Raw genomic sequence first — 20145 nt, forward strand, 5'->3', positions numbered from 1 at the left:
GTTTTTTTTTAATTCACAATGGTCAAAATTTAATTGTGAAAAAAACATACATCTACTGTATTTATGCATTTAAAATGCAATTTAAATTTAGATTATCCATTTTTTGTAGCACCTGCCCTGAGAGGATAACGGTTCAATTAAGTCTATGCGGTGTGACTTAAACCCTGGACTGGTTGCCAGCCAAATACTGAGAGAAAATTACCACAAAGAAGAACGTTTCATATTATCTCAGCCTGCCACAAAACGGCCTACACGCACACAAAAAGCACACACCCACTCAATCATCAATAACAGGTTTTATCGTTTACATTCTTATTCACAATTCTAATATATATGACATCAAAGTTGACAAACGAAAAAAAAATGAAACAAAAAATAGTGTGTGTGTGTTTGTATATTTATATATATATCCTTGACTATTGGAGGTCTAACAATAGGAACACCAGTGTTACTCTGGTAATCTAGGCACATTTTGGGGGCAAGTGGTTATTTAAAAAAAAAAAAAAAAAGATATACCCATCAGTAGTTTGGTCACAAGAAGTCAAAAAGTTGCCTTGCTGTCCTTAACGTTTTCAGCGTTTTCGTAGAGTCCAAAGGAAAAGCAAAACCAACATGTGGAGGTGAGGTCAAATGTATCCAATCACAGAAAAGCATGCATAAAATTCCTTTCTCCTTCCACTTGAGTAAATTTATGGCTTTTGCTTGCCACTCTCCTCAAGTTGGTACAAAAGATTGATTGATCTGGGCAAAAAAAAAAAATAAAAATAAAGGTTCAAGTGCGGTCAAATGCTTTGGTAGGAAGGAAGCAGCCATGTACACGAGCTGGTCAGAAAGCATTTGGAGTCAGCCAGTCAGTTGCAAAAGGCCAAATGGATCTGCTGACCATAGAAGACGTGACTGGAGCGCTCGGCCACGGCCCGGCACGCCGCCTCCTCGCTGGGGAAGGTGACCAAGGCCTCACCACTGCACTGGCCACTGAAGTTGTACAGGATGAGGACGGCGTCCGGCTGAAGCTGCGCGGCGACATTAAATAAACAAACAAACACACACAAAAAAAAGACAAACGAAACATTAAAAATAAATAAAATAAAAGCCTGTTTGTGCCTTGCCGGTGGCCTTCAACGTGCCAAACACCAGGAGGCGTCGGCGAGTCAAGAGAACAAGATGACTGCTGTCAGCGGGAGGGAGGTGGTGGCAAGGTTAAAAGAGGTCATTTTGATCCCAGAAGACCACAGCTCACATCTGATTAGTTTGGTTAGCCAGCAAAAAGAGAAAAGAAGAAGCTGGAGACATTACAGGACACAAACTGCTGCAACTGTAAACTGCATTTCGAGCAGTTACAAGGTGCATTCTTTCAACAGGCCAGCATGGGGCGCTTTCAGCATGCAGCGCATTGAATGGAAGGTTTCTTCATCTTATTCGCCCGTTCAGCAATTAACACTCAGAACTCCTCTAAAAAAAGGGAAGCGAGGATTCATTTTGGGGAACATGCAGGCCGACAAGCCAAGTCAGACAGCAGGAAGAACGAAGCAACGCGGGGTCTACGCCCCGGCCCGCGGGGGTTGGCGGCGGGGCCCTGAGCCGCTTACCTTGGGGTCAGCCCCTACAGGCAGAGCCATTCTTTGGGCTGAATCAGACTCCTGGCCTGTTCGCTCATCTGAACCATGCTGCCGTACTCCTCGGGGGCGTACTACACATAGCATAATAACCAACACGGTTATTTCCAATATTACACACACACGAAGAAACGCAATACGAAGCACATGTTCTTCGAGACCCCTCACACTGCAGGACAACACCCAAATGAAGCATACAATGTAAATGCAATCGTATCTTGACTTACAAGTGATCCAACTTAAGAGTTGGAGCGATAGTGAGCAGTTGTTCAAAATCCAGACCGGGTGTTTGCGTCCAAGTGTTTATTGCCATTCACCATTGAAGTAAAAATAAATAACCAACGTCTGCTAGCCGAAGGCCAGCAAAAAATGTCACAGATGGACAAATCAAAGTCGCATTGACGTTAAAAAGCCAGCGGTTCTCCGTGAAGGCACATCAAGGGGTATGTGAAATTTTTTCATATTCAAAAAGTGATGGCAGTAGTTGACAACTTGCCCCCAAGAACTACAACCCCAAGTACCTCACTAAATGCAAAGAGACTCGGTTCAGTGCAACAACACAATATTCGGTGTTGAAAGCTGGTAATGCTGCCAGTTTGGTTTTTTTTAAGCAGTTTCCATTTTTATTTTAAATCAAATTCATTATACCATTTGCAGAACATATCTGTACTGTCATCCCAAAGGAGGACATTTTGTTCTTTTGGACAAACTTATTTACAATTAGGTTAATTTTTTTCTTGCAGTTTTATTTTGCATTTCCAAATAGCAGATAACTCCGTTTAAAATCTTTTCACTCAACCAAAAATTCACTTTGCTGGTTTGGGGGTCCTTATAAAAAAATGTACTGAATATTATATATATACACACACACACACATTACTCACATTACAGCATTTAAAAAAAATAAACTTTCGAGAACCACTACTTTAATCAACGACTATTTGAAATGATAGCCTAATAGATTTACATTTGTCCTCAGAAAAACAACCATTACTTATATTACTGCGGCACTTTATGAATGGCAGTATCGTACTGCCCCCTGGAGGTCAAGGCAACGCACACCAAAAGGACTCCGATGTAAACCAATCAGTCTTGTTATGACTATTTTTCTGGTGAAACAAACATGAATTTTTGGTTGGCATTTCCTTTCATTTCATTGGAGAGAGAGGATTTGAGTGTGATCATGGAACAGATTACATTTGTAAGTCAAGACACCGCTGTAATGGATGCTGGAAGCAGCAGTGATGAGCATGTGAAAAACAAAACATAAATGAACTTTCCACTTCTGAATCTTCAAGCATGAGAGAGAGAGAGAGAGAGAGAAAGAAGCAAGTGGGTTTGAGACATTTTGAGCGCAACTAGTTTTGTATGATGTGTGAAAAGGGTGTTTGCAACCAAATGCACACGGTTGTTCAAAATTCAGTACACCAGCCAACTGTCACAACAAATGGCATCACGCTGATGTTTGCCAGAAAAAAAATGTCAATTTGGTTCAAGATGACATGCACCTATGTGACACACTGTCAAGCTGCTGGGTTTTTTTTCTTTTTGTGAGCCGATTTAGATGTTCAGGCGGCAATATTTGTTGCTGGAGGGTTAAATTTTTTTTAAATGACCAGATCGGTCATTTGCAGATAAAGTTTAGAATGTGTAAAATATGTCTTCCGAGCCGCTTGATCCTCACTAGGGTCGCGGGGGGTGCTGGAGCCTATCCCAGCCGTCTTCGGGCAGTAGGCGGGGGACACCCTGAATCGGTTGCCAGCCAATCGCAGGGCACACAGAAACGAACAACCATTCACACTCACACTCACACCAAGGGACAATTTAGAGTGTTCAATCAGCCTGACACACATGTTTTTGGAATGTGGGAGGAAACCGGAGCACCCGGAGAAAACCCATGCAGGCCCGGGGAGAACATGCAAACTCCACACAAGGAGGCCGGAGCTGGAATCGAACCCGGTACCTCTGCACTGTGAAGCCGACGTGCTAACCACTGGACTACCGGGCCGCCCTTATGTACTTAAAATATGTAAATGTGAAAATTACTTGGTTCATAGTTTAATTTGAACATTTACCATGAATTTAATTCTCGTAATTTTTCTACCTTATATTTTTTGTATTACAGTGGGCCCCACCCATGCCTGTGGCTCAACACATGTAAATTTGCATATTATGGGATTTTTTTTCCATTTTCTGATTTAAAATTTTTGTTTGAGGGGATTGTTATCCTCATTGCACCCATGGAAAATGCTTCCCCTCATCGTGAATGTTTCTCCGTGTTTTTTCCTCTCTCTTTTGGGAACCCCCAGTGCATTTCTACGGCCATCAACTATCCGCAAATGTTGGCTATATTGGGGCTAGCCCTGCCTCGATGCAGGGGTCAAATGTATTTACAAATGGAAAAATAATTCAGTCAATTAACCATTTAAATCCATAAATCAATTCATGATGCCCATTCCTAGTAGCTGATAGTCAGAAGCAAAAGAGACCAAAAGCAAATAAGCTGGAACAACAAACAAACAAACAAACCCTCCACCTAAACTCCAGCCACGCTCTCTAGCTGCTCACGTCAAGTCAAACCTCAGGAGTTCCAACCTCATTTGGCCTGGCAGCAAATTATGGGAGGGAAAGAGGGACTTCAAATGAAGAGTGCAGTGACACAGTAAAAAGGGCGTGTTGCCACCGTTCACATCAATCTCGGCATGGAAACCATTTGGGAATAAAACCCTCACATCTCTTCAATGAACATGAGCCCCCCCCACGTGGTCGGGGCAGGTACTGACCTGATATCCCTGGAAAAAGCTGAGGATGTCCTTGACGCCTGTGTTGTAGGGAAGGCCCTGCATCCGCACCAGAGCTCCGGGTTGGGGGAGTACCGGAGACGAGGCAGCCGCTGCCGCAGCAGCAGCGGCGGCAGCCGCATGGTGAGGCTGGGCCGCCACCGCCACCGAAGGCGGGGCTGCAAAGTAGCTCACTGTGGAGGGAGACACTGGGGGGCTGTGGAGGGAACCAGACAGGTGATGGGTATTGCAAAAAGTATTTTGCTTTTTATTTAAACGGCTGTGACGGACATAACAGTCCAACATGTGATATTCTTGTCCATCAAGTAAAATTAAAATATTAGGCAAAGGTAGCTATGACATTTTTGACATAAAGTGATGAAAACACTTGAAATTAAATTATGGAAAAACAAGGCTTATTTGAATTCATCCAAAGTAAGAAATGTATCTGTTAATTGAGTTTAACCACAACAGTCCACCAAGAAATTGGAGTCATAATTGGTGACTGGCATACCTGGGATAGTAAGCTGTGTAGTTCATGTTCATGTACAGGTGAGGTTGAGGGGGGTAGTAGGCCAAGGCGGGGCTATGTGTGGCCTGATGAGGTCTGGGAGCGGCCAGTAGGGGCGGCTGATAGAGGGCGGCCTCTGACAAGATGGTGGGTGGTGTGGGAAAGGCGTAGGCTGTTGGGGGGGATAAACCTCAAAGAGAGAGGGACAAACATACGTCACAGAGCACATTAAACCGCCAGCAAGCATAAAGTACGTTTTTAGTGATAAATTAATAAATGCTCATTTCACTTTCAAAACTGGGACATTCGCCACTTTGTGCATGCCCGGTATTATTAACAAAGTTCACTTTTTTTCTTCAGGATGTCATTGTCACAAAATAAACAAAGCTAAATGGCAGCATGGACATATTTACAGACAAATACCCTCCATCGAATCTGAGGCTGTGGGTACCGAAGCAGGGAACACAAGGGGAAAAAAAAAAAAGACGCTAAAAGAACTTTTTAAGAGCGAGAGAGAGAGACTGTCCGGAGAAGAAATAAAAATGGCTACCAATCTAATCTCGACCGATAGAAAGGAGAGCGCAAAGGACAAAGTGCAGGTTCCCTGCATGCAGTCAAAAGTGGCATCCTCTCTTCAAATCCATTCATTCTCATTGTTGCAGAAATGAACACAAAAAATTATATATACCCTGTATATATATTTTTTTGTATCATGTATGCCGAAATGGTTTCTGTTGTAAAGGAGATTGACATGCTGTACTCAACAGTTTGAATTTGTCATCAAGTGCTCAATTAACTCGACTTACAGGGGAGTTTGCAAGGTGGTGGAGAAAGACCGCTGCGGTTCAAGGTTCCTCCCATCAGTACGATGCTCATCTCCTCTGTGGAGCACTGGAAGACCTCCACGTAGCGATCCTTCATCGTCTTCTTGTGACACTTCTGCGACACCATAAAAGCTTTGTCCGGGGACTTCATCTGGATGAAGGCATCGCCCGAGGGTCGCCCCTGAAAAGGAAACCAAGGCAATCAACTTTGTTCTGAAGTTTTGGGCAAATGATAACAAGGTCTAGATGTGGTGCCACCTGCTGGTTGAGGACCATGTGGACTCCATGGGGTCTGATGTCAGCGGTGTGCTCGCCCATGAACTCAAGGATGTCTTCGATGCCGGCCGTGTAAGGCAGGCCACGCAGGCGGACGCAGTCGCGACTGCTGCTAGCTGTCGGGAGGAAGGGCGGCGTAGAGAGGACGGGGACGGGGACGATGGGTGAGGCGGGCAGTGTGGATATTAGAGGGGTGGACAGGTAGCGAGTCAGCACCTAGCAAGCACAAAAGTAAAGAACTAAAGTTGGTGCGAGGTGAGGTAGAAAGCAATCGAAACAACAGAAAAGCACAATTGGAGTGTCGTTGCCATCTTGCAAGTAACTTGGGGGGCATTCGCTGAAATCAGCCCTTACAAAAAAGGTAAGCGTAATAGGATCTCTTTCCATTTCTGTAGGTTAGAGTGGTACCTCGACCGACCAGTTGAATGTGTTCCGTGATGAAATTTGGATCTAGCGGATAAAAATAAATCAGTAATGTTTGCCATGTTTCGATTGTCCCAACTGACCTGTTGCACCTCAGCAGCAGTGCTGCGAAAGAGCTCGATATAGCGCTTGCCCAGTATCTGCCTGTGCTTCTTCATGGCATTCTGGGCGTACTCGTCACAGGAGAAAAGCACAAAGGCATCACCGGTGGGTCTTCCGTCCGGGTATTTCACAAACAGAAGTCCCTCTGCACCGTCTGTGACTGGGCTCTCAGGACCAAGGAAGTCCAGGACTTCCTGTGATGTGGCGGTGAAGGGCAGACCCCGCATGCGGATGATCACTTGGTTCTCTTTGGACAGGAACTGTGTCACCTCGTTAGATGTGCCTGGTGTCAGAAGGAGATTTTATTTAAAAAAAAAAAAAAAAAAGGGACTGAGCTATCAGAATCACCATCTGAATGTGTATAAGTTCAGCTATACTTGGCTCCAATTGCCTCTGCTTTAGTTATCCGGCTTTGCACTTCAATAGTAGTTTTTGTGTGTGCGTGTGTGTATTGCGCACACACACACACACACACACACACACACACACACACACACACACACACACACACACACACACACACACACACACACATGTATATAAAAAAATTTAAATTACCCAAGCTAATTAGATTGTATAGATGTGACATTTGCATGCAATTGTATTTTGTGTTCTACAGAAAACTCACCCACACAAATTAAGATAAAACCTGGTCTGATTATTGGTCATATGGACAAAACTATGTAACTGGTACTACTCAGAAATACTGCAGTGAGAATCACTCCCATAAATCAGTTATACCAGCAAATCTTTTTCCAACATCTCCATCAACCCCCCCACCCCCAAAAAATACATTACTTCAGCCAGACAGCATTGTGAACTACAGTATATAGAAAATGATATTTTCGCCGCTGAGTCAATAAGAGCACATGACAATTAAATGATTGGTCAATACCATTTCTTTGTCACCGCTGCACAGAAACACAATGTTGTGCTTTTTTTTTCACTATAAGATTCCCCCCACAAACAATATGTATATAACAGTTTAGCCGTTACTCCAAACCGTGAATATACCAGACCAAAGCAGCTATCAATCATGTCATCTTTCGATCACACACATTTGCATACAGCATTGATGTCAATACTGTATGTAAGGTCAGAATTGAAAAGTAATGATTATATTTTAAGGCATACCGCCCACACCTGTGAGATTTCCAAGGGTATTAAACATATTTCCTTTCACAGATGATCTTGTGTGCTTGAACTATTTACTTAAAGGCCAACGTGTGTCAATCTGCATCGATCCGAGCTCATTCTGATTAAAGTCCAGTGAGAATTTCTTTCGGAGTTATCTCTGTTGTGTGACTGCTACCCTGTGCACTGGAGGGCCTCGGCCCCGGCTTTGTCTCCTCACACCCCCATTGTATCAGCACTGGACTGCACTTTGCAGCGGTTGTTAGCCTGGCCCCCCTTAGGGGAGTGTGGACTTTGAGGTTGAGCAGAACAGGTGAGGGTACAATTTCTGTCTAGTCTGTGAGGGGTGGGCTAGAGGGATGAGTGTGGGTTGGGGGGGGTTAGCTCTTGACAAAGCATCTTTTATGAGTCCAAGATAAGTGGCTGGAGATCACTGGGATGAGACAGGCACACAGGTAACAGGAGAGAGCAAAACAAGAAACCTTCCTTTACAGCCATTAAGGATTTCTCTTTTAGAGATGTGTGTGGAGGGCCCCGGCGTGCTTGTTCACATTTAAAACTATAACAAATAGGAGGCCAAAACAAAAAGCTTTTTACAAAGACTACTCATGCTCACAGTGCAGAAGGGAGAAAACTTAAAATCTCACCCCCAGCAATCTTGAGGAATTCCTCTCCTGTGGCCTTGTAGACCTGAAACAACAAGGCGGAAATTTAAATTTTAAATAATTTTTACACCACAAGTCCCAACAAGCAGAGAAAGAACGACGTAACTCCAACCAGGTAGAAGAGGGACCTTGTGCTGTGCGCATCACCTCTCCTCACAGCTCAAATGTAGTGCGAACCAATCAGAGTTTAATAGTGAGCCTGACTTCCAGAGGACAGCTAGCAAAACTGCTTTTAATAATGACAGAGTAGAAGACAAACCAAGCTACCAACAGCTACAACATACCAACCCACGTAAGTGTGTGTCGTTAAACGTTATATTTTATGTTTTTGAGCATTCCTCAAAAGTGGTTAACTTACTCTTGCACTGTGTCGACTGTTAAAATGGGTTTGAAAAAAATACCAGGACAGTAAAGGTTTTATCGTGGTGACAGTTTTAGGCTGGTCACTTTCAGGGAATTGAACTAGTCACTCTTCCAGGAACATGCCACCCAAATTCAAGTATCCAATCTCAATTTTTCTGCCTGGCATTTTGTATATTATGTCAAGGATAACTTATCTTGGACCCCCGAAAGTACCTCATTGTCAGATGGTTGACAGACACTAACAAAACAAAACTTAAACGTGTCTTATTGAGTTGTTGTGTGCCGACAGGCTGACTGAGCACCTCAGTCTCAAAATCTACCCTGAAGGTAAAGCTTCAACTCCCATCAAGCTTGGAGGAACTTATTACAAGCCTCCACCAAGACAAGACAGTGTTAAAGTCTCACCTTACATGGTGATACAGCCCTGTAGCAGAGCTTAAGGCTTGTTTATTTTTTGACAAGATATTTCACAGCCTCACACGACTTAATAAAAAACCCCCGAGACAAACACAAAGGTGCGGTACATATCACTAACCACCACTGGAATACACGTTCAAGCTGACCTCGATGTAGCGGCTCCCCATGTGGTGCTTATGGCGCTCCAGTGCCAGGTCTCTGTGTTCCGAGTTGATGAAGCGAACCAAGGCCTCGCCATTCCTCCTGCCCTGAGCATTGAGGCATAAGGCCACGCCCCCTCTGAAACACATTATTTTCTTTCAAAACGGTTGACTCCGCTGCAAAAGTCACACACATTCAACTTAACGTAGAATCCATTTTCAAATCCATAGAGGCTAACTCACTTGGCTATATTGAGGCCTTTGAAGAAGCGAGCAATGTCTTGATCCGAAGACTGCCATGGAAGTCCTCGCGCTCTGATTATGGTCTCGTTGTCCACTGGCTCCGTCTTACTGCTGTAGGAAAACAGCACTGGAACTTTACAGCTAGTAAGTGTTCAATAAAGCAGGCTCATTGACATTCATTACATTTATTGAAAACAAAACTTGCATCAGAGTATTCAAATGCATGGCTAAATTCGCTATCAAATCAATTGTCTAAATACTAGACAAAAAAAGAAGGCCGAATGTCTGCACAACTCAGTTAAGGTTCCACAGGAACAAGATGTTTGTTTGTCCAAAGACTTACCATGTGCCAGAATCAAATTTGTACTTCACAGTCTCCACAAGGGAAAATGTGTGATCTAAATGGAGAAGAAATGAAGAAAATCTATTAAAAAAGACAGCACAGAACTCCAGTTTACTGCTCGACAAACGCGTGTACATTCTTCCCGTTGACATTCAGGTCAGGCCAGTTCTGCTAAAACAAGCTAAACAGGTTGTGCGCCGAAAGTGACAATTGCGGTGCATGGACCAGACCAATAAGGTAGCCAAAGTGGGTTAACAGCAAATGGCAGTTCAATTATGTTCACATAGCAGAGGTGTCGCTCTGCAAATGTACGGATGGGTGCTTGTGGATCAACAGGGGGGGGGGGGGGGGGGGGGCATCTCAAAATGACTGATGATGATACCAAGAATGATGGATACTAACTGTAAGGCTCAGCCAGGATGTGGAGGATCAGTTGCACCATGCTCCTCACTTCCCTCACTCCCATCAGCTGCTCTGAAACTGCAGCAAGACCCACATCTGCACACCCAGTTAAAGACATACTACGGATTTCCTGTGCTTAATTTAACTCTGAGAACTCAAAAACGACCAAAAAAACCAAGCACAAGAACAAACATTTGTTAGAGAATTAAAAATGTGCCCCATTTGTTATTTATGTTACCAGGGGGGAGAAAAAAAGATACGTTCTAACATGGAAGGAATCTCCAGTTTGTTTGCAGGGCCGGTGTTGGGGCAGCATTTCTCAAACTCTTTTCTCAAGTCCACAAATGAGAAGAAACACTCGGGAAGGACGAGATTCTGTGAAACAAGATACCACAAGGATATGCTCAGGCATGAGACAGTATGTAATACCAAACAACAGGAGCCCAATGAGTACATGATGATAGGATATACATACATAAATACAGGAATATTTCATACTAATATGAAATAAGATATCTTGAGTCAGAATTGTTACAATTTTGTATAATGTTTTTTTTCCTGCCTCAATTCAGGGCGACAAGGCTCTCCTGATGCGGAAAAAAAAATTGTTCATTATTCGGCGAAGGAGTGAGTGTCACAAAAGCAATTTTACATAACATCATACCCGTATAGTAATGTTTTGGAAATGCTATTTTACAAAACACTAAATTAAATTTGTATATTTAACATTTACGCCTGAGGTCCAGTTAAATGCTGTGGATCATTTGCTACAAGGACACAAAGAAAAAAAACAAAAGGCAGTGTGGGGAAAATCCTATCATTTAATTTACCGGTACATTCATCCAGGGTACTTTATCTGGAAAAAACGATCAGGTCACATATCTTTCCAGCACTTGTATCTTATTTGTATTTCATGAACTAGTAAAGAGAAGTTTTTTTTACAGTGTGGAAACCAGATTACCTTTTTAGAAGCCTCAGGGTGAAGAGCCTGTCGTATGACAAGGGGACTGTTGACACAAAGAGTGTAAGAGCTCCTATCGAGACACTTCAATTCCGATGTCACGGACTGCTGGAACTGCAAAAACCAAGCAGGGACAAAAAACGTTTCTCACAGAATGTTCATGCATTGCTTGTTGTCACTGTCAATAATTGATTTGTTTTTAATATAAATCATTTGCATTCAAGGATCTCATCAGATTGTGCGCTTCAGCAATGTAGATACTGCATCTACTGGTAATTGGTTGACTTTTTATTTCAGGGCTTGAGTAAAATTCAACCACTGCGGAAACAGCAGTGACGAAGAGGAAAGTGATAATTAAATGGCATTGAATGGCAGACAAGTGAAGGTGGTGCCATGTTTGATGCTTGGATGGCGTGCGTTTGTCGTCACAAACAAGGCTCGTCTGACAGGTTTTAATGTTTGTTGAGTGTGGGACGGGAGCGATTACATTTGCCAAGAGGCCATACAGGTCTAACCCGCCTCGTTCGACTGATGCTAACACCCTTAACACCAGCATCCCACACATACGCATTTGTTTTATCTAAACACTCTCTCACACACACTTGTGTCAAGTTGATGCTATTTACTGGTCCCAATATGAAATATATAACATCCTCCATTATATCAATAGCTGTTTCTAATATTTTGGCTGCCCTTTTGGAGGCCATATAAAGCTAACTCACACAACAACAAAAAGAATACATATATTTTTATTAAGGGACAATCTTTTTAAAACGTTTTTTAAACGTGTGCTGCAGGTGCACCCGTCTCATTTCCAAATTGTAACTAAAGATGACAAAGTTTGTGAAACCCTGGCCAAGGGCACTGAGGGAAATAAGACCCCATGAATCCCTACAACTGCCACAGATGACAACATAAATTAGAAGCAGTGAAATTGGCTGACAGGCAGGTGTCCCACATGGCCGCAGGCTACATATGACTGATAATCAAGCAGTGAGTGTTACAGGTGCATGTTTGGGCTCGTTTCTCAGCATAACCGCAAGGCAATGCCAAGCAGCTAACAAACTCCGCAATAGTTAAAAAAATAATAATTAGTTTCACTTATGATACGTCACCATATAGTTGCCCATAAAATTCAATGAGTGTTTCTTTTAGTTTGCGTTCATGAGGCGAGTTAGCCACAACACGGAGTGCAAAGGTTGACTCAGTATGACCTTGGGTTCCCACTACCGGGTTGTCACCAACCACAGATTTTACACTGTCAAAATACAAGGGACAAATATGCCGCATGTTTACTCAAAAAAAGCAACATGTATATCAACATGTGACTTCAAGCTCTTCTGCAGTCTCTACTGATTGAATAGACCGATATTCGTCTGAAGATGATAAACTGTTGAATAGAAATACATTTCTCAGGTCTTTTGAATTAATCTCCGGCAATAGTGAGTCTATGGTGTCCTCCATGTCGCATTATTATTTAATGAGCATAAGTGACAAGAGTTTCACACCAAGTGACATCCAGACAAAGACTTCCGCATATCCGGGGGCAAGGCTTGCCAAATTATTAAACTGGCTGGCAGACGCAAGTTCTCGAGCAGCACAGACACACCCTGATTTTTTCATTCAACCTGAGTGAATGTGTTCAAGACTATCATCACATTGCAAGAGACACACGAGGATAACATCCCATGAGTCTAGCGCTACAGAATGCAAAAACATTTAGACAATGGAACAACCAAGTCCAAAGGCAAAGAGACTGTACAAAGGGGAATTTGAAGATTTTCAGAAAATTCTATGTACACCTTTATAGTCGCACAAAACAATTACACAACCATTTGATGGCATTTTTGCAACATTTCTAAAGAAGGGCCGCCAGCACGTCACACAAGAACTGAGTGTACCAGACAAGAGCTCTGTTCAGTGAGCCTCAAGATTTACTCTACACACGTTTTCCCAACCTGTCGCAACAAGGATTGCGAAGAAAAGAAGAATGAAAGAAGAGTAGTAAGCCGACTCAAACAATACAGAGAGTGATTTCACTCCAACATGCTTCAACCAACGCCAAGGTATTTTCACAATTGAGGGGGAGGAAACGGCCTTTGAACGTGGTCCTATCAGAAGTCCCTCTCCAGTGGAGTGTTTTCATGCAGAGGTGAGAGGAAGGGTGTTCCTGGTGGCTGCAACAAACTCCGATAAGAGCGTCGAGGTGTGTCATGGAAGTCCTAAAGCATTCAAGGCAACTATAGAACCGCCATGAAGAAGTAACATTTCATATTGTCTAAACTTTTAAAATTAAACATTGGTCAACTAACATGAAACTGGGAACATGCACAAACAGAAGAGAATTTAGCAGCCACTCCTACCCTAACCTGCTTTTTGTATTTTTAGGTGAACCACGATTCTTTAAAAGTTGGTTTCAATACAAGTGTAGAGTGCATATCCATAACACAACTGTGTGCTTAAAACTGCTAATGCGTCAAAAAATACATTTCCAGCTACAGTGTCATATGTATACTCTGACATTGCCTTTGTAAATAACAATCTTGAATATTGATCAAGAGTAAATAAGTGACTTGAGATATGAATGTTTACAATAAAGCACAAGCCTTTCAACGACGTGGCCCGAAAGGCATGCAAACGTAAAGAGTAAACTCAACATCGAAATGTGTTTAACACTGCAACACTTGAAATTCTTTTGAATGCAGTGGTCCCTCGCTATATTGCAGACTCTCTATATCGCAGATTATTATTATTATTTGTTTTTAAACAGCTTGCATTGCCTGTTGTGTTCTAATTGACTTCTTGTCTTTTTTCCAGTGTTATTCTGCTTGCATTATATTCTGTGTCCTGACTGGCTACGGTCCAGCAGAGATGATGCACTGTTTGATTTTTGACTGTTTCGCCTGTTAATTTAGCCTCAAAATCCCAGTGGAGTCAGGATCGGCTTTACCATGTTGACAACAAGCTTGGTGTATTTATTGAAAAGCGGTGGAATGATTCAGTTTCACCATAAGAATAAGGCGCACGCATCACTACACAGGCTGCGACATGCTGTAAATGCGCCAAACAAGAAACCAACTTCAGACCACGTCAGTGCAGGCAAGCATGTTTCTCAAAAGACAATAGTTACAAGCCGTGACGTCTGAATACAGATGGAATTGCCGTATTTCAAAACGACCACTTGCATCAAGAGGACAAGTTTTCACATTTCATATGCTTGCTGTCAAAGACACTCTTGTGAGTCCACTTTACGACAAGTTGGACTCTGTGTCCTCTGTAGCCAAACTAATTTGTTGAGTAGAACAATGTTGCCCAGAGTGCGAGTCCTAGTGTGGATGTTGTTGACGTTCAAATAGTCGCATAGACATTGAGTTGGTTAGACTGCAAAATATTTGTGGCCAAATCAACAGCACTTGTGTCAGTTGCACCTAAGTGGGGCAACATTTTTTTTCTGCCCGTGCCATGTCACAACTCAGTTAACATAAGAACCCCCGTTACTGTGTTTTTTCAAGTACCAAGAACCTCTGGAATGTAATGCTGGGGGAAAATGACTGACAATAGTTAGATTTTTACTGAACGCTGCGAGATATGATGCAAGACAAAACCAGTTGGCGAAATTAAACATTAGAAGTATCCCTTTCTCACAATAAAAGGGGGAAAAAACAATACCATAGACTTTCGACAGATATGGATGATGGGTTCTCTTACGTATTCTAAATTTTGAATCAAATGTCTAGTAAATGTTAGTTGCTGTGTTATGAGCTATATGGTTGAGTAAAAAAATGAAATTGACAAGAACACAATCACGATAGTGTGGCGGCTCATTTGCTCAAAGGGTCCCGCTAGCAGGAAGCTGCACAATCACTGTATACGCGAGACCAGTCACCGTATTCACAAACTGAATTAGAGGCAAAATTATCAATTACATTCATTTAGTCTTCCCTTGGTGAAAGGTTTTTTTCTTGTTAAGCTATGAAAGGACAAATAGCAAGAGATTAATGGGTGACACAAAGGAATGAAAAGAGCCAAGTGATTGCTTGGGTTAATATTTGAAGGTTCAGCACACAAACTAACTTAAGGTAAGCAGCCTTATTTGAAACGTTAACCGTCCTGATGCATTTCACTTTGTATCAAGCAGCGCCAGGATTAATTCAGTGACAGACATTCAAGAAATACAGTACTGGCAGGGGTGGAGAAAGGAGCACCTAGTGCAAACAAACACTTTTTCAAGGTTGGTCAAGAAAATTGTTTGACAACATAAGCACTATTGTCTAAACACACATAGTGACAGGGAGCAACATAAGCAAATTGTATCTCAAACACACTATTTAAGACCTCCCCACTGTCCCCTCCCTTCTCCTCCGTCTGTCCTCCAGCTAAGAGAGGTGCGGTCGCAGCTCAACAACGCACCTTCCAGATGTCTACAGCATGCATCAAGCCAAGACAAGACCGGACCTGCGACTACTCTTAATCTCCAACAACCTCAGGCGATGCAAGCTCCTGAACTTCTACAGACTGTCAGAGCACCAACCCACCCTCATAAAAATTTTGTCAAGGAGTTTAGCAATTCTTGTATTACAGCTTAAAAAGCTCTGTGCACTCAACGTGTGAAACAAGCCCCTGAAATTCTAATAGAGTGGTTTCTGAAAAATTAAACCCAAGATCATACAGTTTTGGGGGGAATGTATCATATGAAACTATCCAGTGAAGGTATGACAAAGTGGCTGTTATTCAAGGTTATCAAGATTTTTATTGATTGAACAATTTTATATTCCATCAGGAAATTAAGAATGTGTTTAATGTCAGTTTTTGCTCCTATTATTTCTAAAGCCACGATTTTCCTCCGTTTCTTTTGGTACAAACTGCCAGCTTTTGGCATCCGAGTTCACTTCAGAGATATAACAGAGGCGGGACGGCACCTACAAAAAAAGGGAATTGTGGAATGGTCAGATAAGGGTGAAGTGTTTGACACATCAAGTCCCGTTGTGCTGAAAGCAACAACGACTGTCAGGCAAGTTTTGTTTCCTTTGCACAGTGTCTCCTTTTAAATATTCAATATAAAATGTTTGGCCTCATTAAAGTTGTGGGTGAGCTGGAGAGTGTATGCCAGCTAATTTTGGATAAGAAGGGGAGGGGACACAACTTGGTCTGTCCGCCAGGCAATCTCAGGGCACAGATATTGTTGATAACACCTCACACTCTTATTCACACAACAGAAAATTTTAGGTTTTTTAACCCTAACAGGTGTTTTGGCATGATAATAAAAATAATGCATTACATTTGCAAGAGCCTTTCACAACACTCAAGGACACTTTACAACCAAGAGCAATAATAGAACCACAGATAAAATAATAAACAAAGACAGAAAGATTTAAGGAGAATAAGCAAGTCTGAATAGGTGGGTTTTGAATATGGAAAGAGAGTCAATATTACGAATGTTGGGAGGAAGTGAGTTCCAGAGTTTGGGGGCAGAGCGACTGAAGGCTCTGCACCCCATTGTACTGAGACGGGCAGAGGGTAGAAAAAGTTGGAGGGAGGATGAGGACCTGAGAGAGCGAGAAGGAAAGGAAATTTGAAGATCTGACAGATAGGGGGGCGCAGGGTTATGGATGGCTTTGAATGTATAGAGAAGTAGTTTGAAGTTGATTCTAAATTTGACAGGAAGCCAGTGGAGCTGTCGGAGGATGGGGGTGATATGATGGAAGGAGGGGGTTCTCATGATGATATACTGTAGAACAATGCCAGAGTACCCGGAGAAAATGAACACAAGCACGGGCAGAACATGCAAAATCCACACCAGAAGAACAGAGCATAGCTAGCTAGCTAGATATACATCTGTCCCAGTTGATGACAGAGATTCTTCCTTGACAGGTCTCACAAACACTTGCCAACTCAACATGTTTACATTTTTAAAACTGCATTTATAAATTTAAGAACTAAGTGTTTTATTAATTTTACACCTTAATGTCACTGGTGTTTGTCTCAGGTTTACGCTTGAATGACAGTTAGTAACATTAAAATCAACTGTGACTTAAAACGCTGCTTGTATAGTCAAAGTAAAATGGCAACTGATCGGCCCTGGAATACTTCACTTGCCTACGGACAACTGTTTTTCAAATAACTCTGGGTCCATTGAAAGGTTCCACCTCACCGTTGAGGATATGCTGTCAGAGTGACCAGTCATTATAAGGATGCTCAAGGGTCTCCTGGACTCACCTGTAGCAGAACTTTATCCAAGGGCTCAGCATTGACGATGTCGTCCAAACTGAGCGCCGTCTCCTCTTTACACTGATCTGCAAGCTCCAATGTGTCTGGCTTGACAAGACATCTGTGAAGCTTGCCCACCTGAATGAAATAAACTTTTAGCATGTCAGGTCTCGGTAACAAAAGACAAGGTGCTTAACAGGTCGGTCTCCCATTCAGGAAATTGATAATTATGAAATAAAATAACAATATGGTTGCAAAGGAGAACGGAATAGTCAAGGGCTGGGTTGACATGGCAAATCAAAAAGGTGTGTTTTTGCTCCAAATAGGTAAAACCAAAGAAAAACTGGGAGAAAGTAACAAAATAAAACAACACAAACAAACTAAATACACTCCCTCGTTTGCCGGCTACATTTGGGCTGCACACCTGGACAGAAGGTGAGCTAGAGATAGCATTAGCACACACCGTGTTGATTTATGTCAAACAGTTAAAAGACACGATACCGAATGAAAATACACACAGGCACACTCGAGTACAAGAAACAGGACGAACGAACGGGCCGTACCTTTTTCTCACGTAGGTCCACAATTTGCCACACCAAGAGAATTATTTCCCTCTCATCCGAACCCAGTTTACCCCCATTTGCACCAGCTGTTGCCCCAAAGAACACCACCAGAGTATCACTGTGCGAAGCCATCAGGGACCACAAGGGTAAAAACTACAATTAAAGCAAAGATTCAACTAAAAACAACACAAGGGTTCACCTTTTTCCAAGTGATAAGAGGAGCGACCAAAAGGGTCTAGAAACTCAATTGAGGTAAGGGGAGAGAGAGAGAGAGAAAAAGACGGGAGATTATTTTCAGAGGGAGCCACGAAAGAGTTTGCGGCCAGTCACTCTACCTGTTGCTGTACTTGAGCAAATTCTATCCAGCGATACTGGTTTGACTAGTAAAGAAGGGTGGAAATCCGTGTTTCGTTCACATGAACTCCATAACTAGCCTTGGAGGGTTTTTTCAGTTTTTTTTTTTTTTTTTTTAGTTACCTGCGTTTGTCTCAGCCCTAGAGCTGACAAGTCCCACAAGTGTCTTTTTATTGGCTATTTCACAAAGGTGAGGGCGGGACAATGAGGCGTATTGTGTTATATAATTGGTCAGACGCGTTTAACTAGGAAGTAGCTTGATTAAAAAAAAGGGGCTGTGGTAGAATCTCCGTGAGGCATTCCCGTGGAATGTTTCGGATTAGTGATTGAGAGACGCGCTAAAAAAACAAACACCTGCTGTCAATGAAAAGTCATCTTTCAGATGGTGTTATATGATTAAAATGGGCAGCTATTCTTATGAAGCTGACAAAAATTCAAATTTACTTTTAACAGATATGGACATACTGTACTTGAGGCCCACCAGATTCAATCGAAACACAGTTGTCATATTCTAGTGATGGTTTTTATTTTATTTCCAAATTTGTTTTAACATGCCGTTTCTTTTGGGAGGTACCATATTTATTAAACATAAACTGCTCACCAAGTTAGGAATACAGTCTTACGTGTTGCGGTGAATTCTAAGGGTGAACCTAAAATGGTCTTTTACGGGTGAACAGAATTGACCTTGTTTTCCACAAGTCCTACTCTTCAATGTTTTAATATTTTCTGCCCAACTTGCTCTAGCTGAGTAGCAAAATTCACAACAGGGTGTTTGAATCAACCAATACATTTCCAAAGACATCCGTTTCTGCCTTTCTGTGGCACAACACTTTGCCAATTTCTTGTTTGACATTACGATCATTATATATCTGGTGAATTTTAAAGCATTTATTCACAGGTTTACATTGTTTCATGAACAGCCCATGGGATGTTGGTTCCCCAGGTTTCTTAAACTGTCATTTTTTACTGGCATTTTAGATTAAAGGTACTTATGACCAGGTGCTCGGTAGTTTCTTGAATATTATTTTACACTACCACCAAAAAATTGAATAATCGAATGTTAAGTGAAGTTAAGCGAAATTTGGGGGGCTGAAATCCACGAGGTTTAATGCATATTTCATCATTTCATCAGAGAAAACCAGAACCCAGAGAACATGTAAACTCCACACAAAGATGTCCCAACTGAGATTCGAACCCCGATCCTTCTGACTGTGAGGCAGTCACTCTACCCACATTTAGTTTCAACCAATTAAAATTAAAGGTTCATTTCGTAACCCTGGTCCGAATACATAAGAATAAAAAGCCACAACATCTGGCACTGCTTGAATGTAAATTCCGTCTTCACACCAGGACATTTATCGGTCGATTCAAGGATTAAACACCTGTGGTGAATTTTGCCGTTAAGCTCGTCGTTAGAGAACAGCAATTTGTGCAAAAATTACTGAAACGTTTAACAGCTGGAATGTGTGCATTCAAAATCTTCGAGAATATCACTTCACGTTGACCTGTAAAGGTTTGAATGCTTTTTAGGGCCGTCCTGTAATTTCACCAAAAATCCAAATATAATTTTGTGAGTAGTGTAGAGAGATAGATCTCATGCGTTATCGAGCTCTTGGCCTACAAAATATTATCTCCGGTGCCACCACTTTGAGGGAAACTCCGTCTCCATCTTTTTTAGAAAGTGCTTACACTGCCATCTACTGGTCGTGTGACTCATGAGAATGATCGTGTTGACCACGATCGTAATTTTTTTTTCTTCCAGTTTTTATTCACTTGATTGGTTGATAGAAAACTGTGACGAGATGGTATGTGTGCTATGCT

The 20145-nt window shown here is 42.1% G+C and overlaps 1 protein-coding gene across 5 annotated transcripts; it reads right to left on the minus strand.

The window, feature by feature from the left end:
• Positions 1 to 281: 281 nt before the first annotated feature.
• Positions 282 to 18452, minus strand: esrp2 (epithelial splicing regulatory protein 2). Of its 5 annotated transcripts, none has more exons than XM_052062854.1 (16): positions 18306 to 18452; positions 17971 to 18123; positions 17417 to 17545; positions 11201 to 11314; positions 10500 to 10614; positions 10240 to 10335; positions 9838 to 9892; positions 9495 to 9605; positions 9258 to 9390; positions 8314 to 8356; positions 6514 to 6815; positions 5990 to 6223; positions 5714 to 5912; positions 4911 to 5097; positions 4400 to 4613; positions 282 to 1013 (listed from the first exon to the last, which is right to left on the minus strand). In XM_052062854.1, exons 2-16 carry the CDS (start codon positions 18100 to 18102, stop codon positions 852 to 854), a joined length of 2226 nt encoding a protein of 741 aa, XP_051918814.1. In that variant the 5' UTR covers positions 18103 to 18123; positions 18306 to 18452; the 3' UTR covers positions 282 to 851. The 5 variants fall into 5 exon arrangements, with proteins under 5 accessions (XP_051918814.1, XP_051918815.1, XP_051918816.1 ...); XM_052062855.1 differs by having other exon boundaries at positions 17971 to 18205; positions 18306 to 18445; XM_052062857.1 differs by adding an exon at positions 1590 to 1690 and having other exon boundaries at positions 864 to 1013; positions 17971 to 18448.
• Between the last annotated feature and the right edge of the window lie 1693 nt (positions 18453 to 20145).

The sequence above is a fragment of the Hippocampus zosterae genome, chromosome 4 (genome assembly GCF_025434085.1).
Source record: "Hippocampus zosterae strain Florida chromosome 4, ASM2543408v3, whole genome shotgun sequence".
NCBI classification, from domain to species: Eukaryota; Metazoa; Chordata; class Actinopteri; order Syngnathiformes; family Syngnathidae; genus Hippocampus; species Hippocampus zosterae.

Coding starts and splice junctions, on each gene's coding strand:
- esrp2 (XM_052062854.1), bottom strand. CDS start 18,102: ATGGCTTCGCACAGTGATACTCTGGTGGTGTTCTTTGGGGCAACAGCT. Junction 9,391..9,494: donor AAAGGCCTCAATATAGCCAA/GTGAGTTAGCCT, acceptor AATGTGTTTCAG/AGGGGGCGTGGCCTTATGCC. Junction 1,014..4,399: donor GCTTTTTCCAGGGATATCAG/GTCAGTACCTGC, acceptor GTCGCCGCGCAG/CTTCAGCCGGACGCCGTCCT.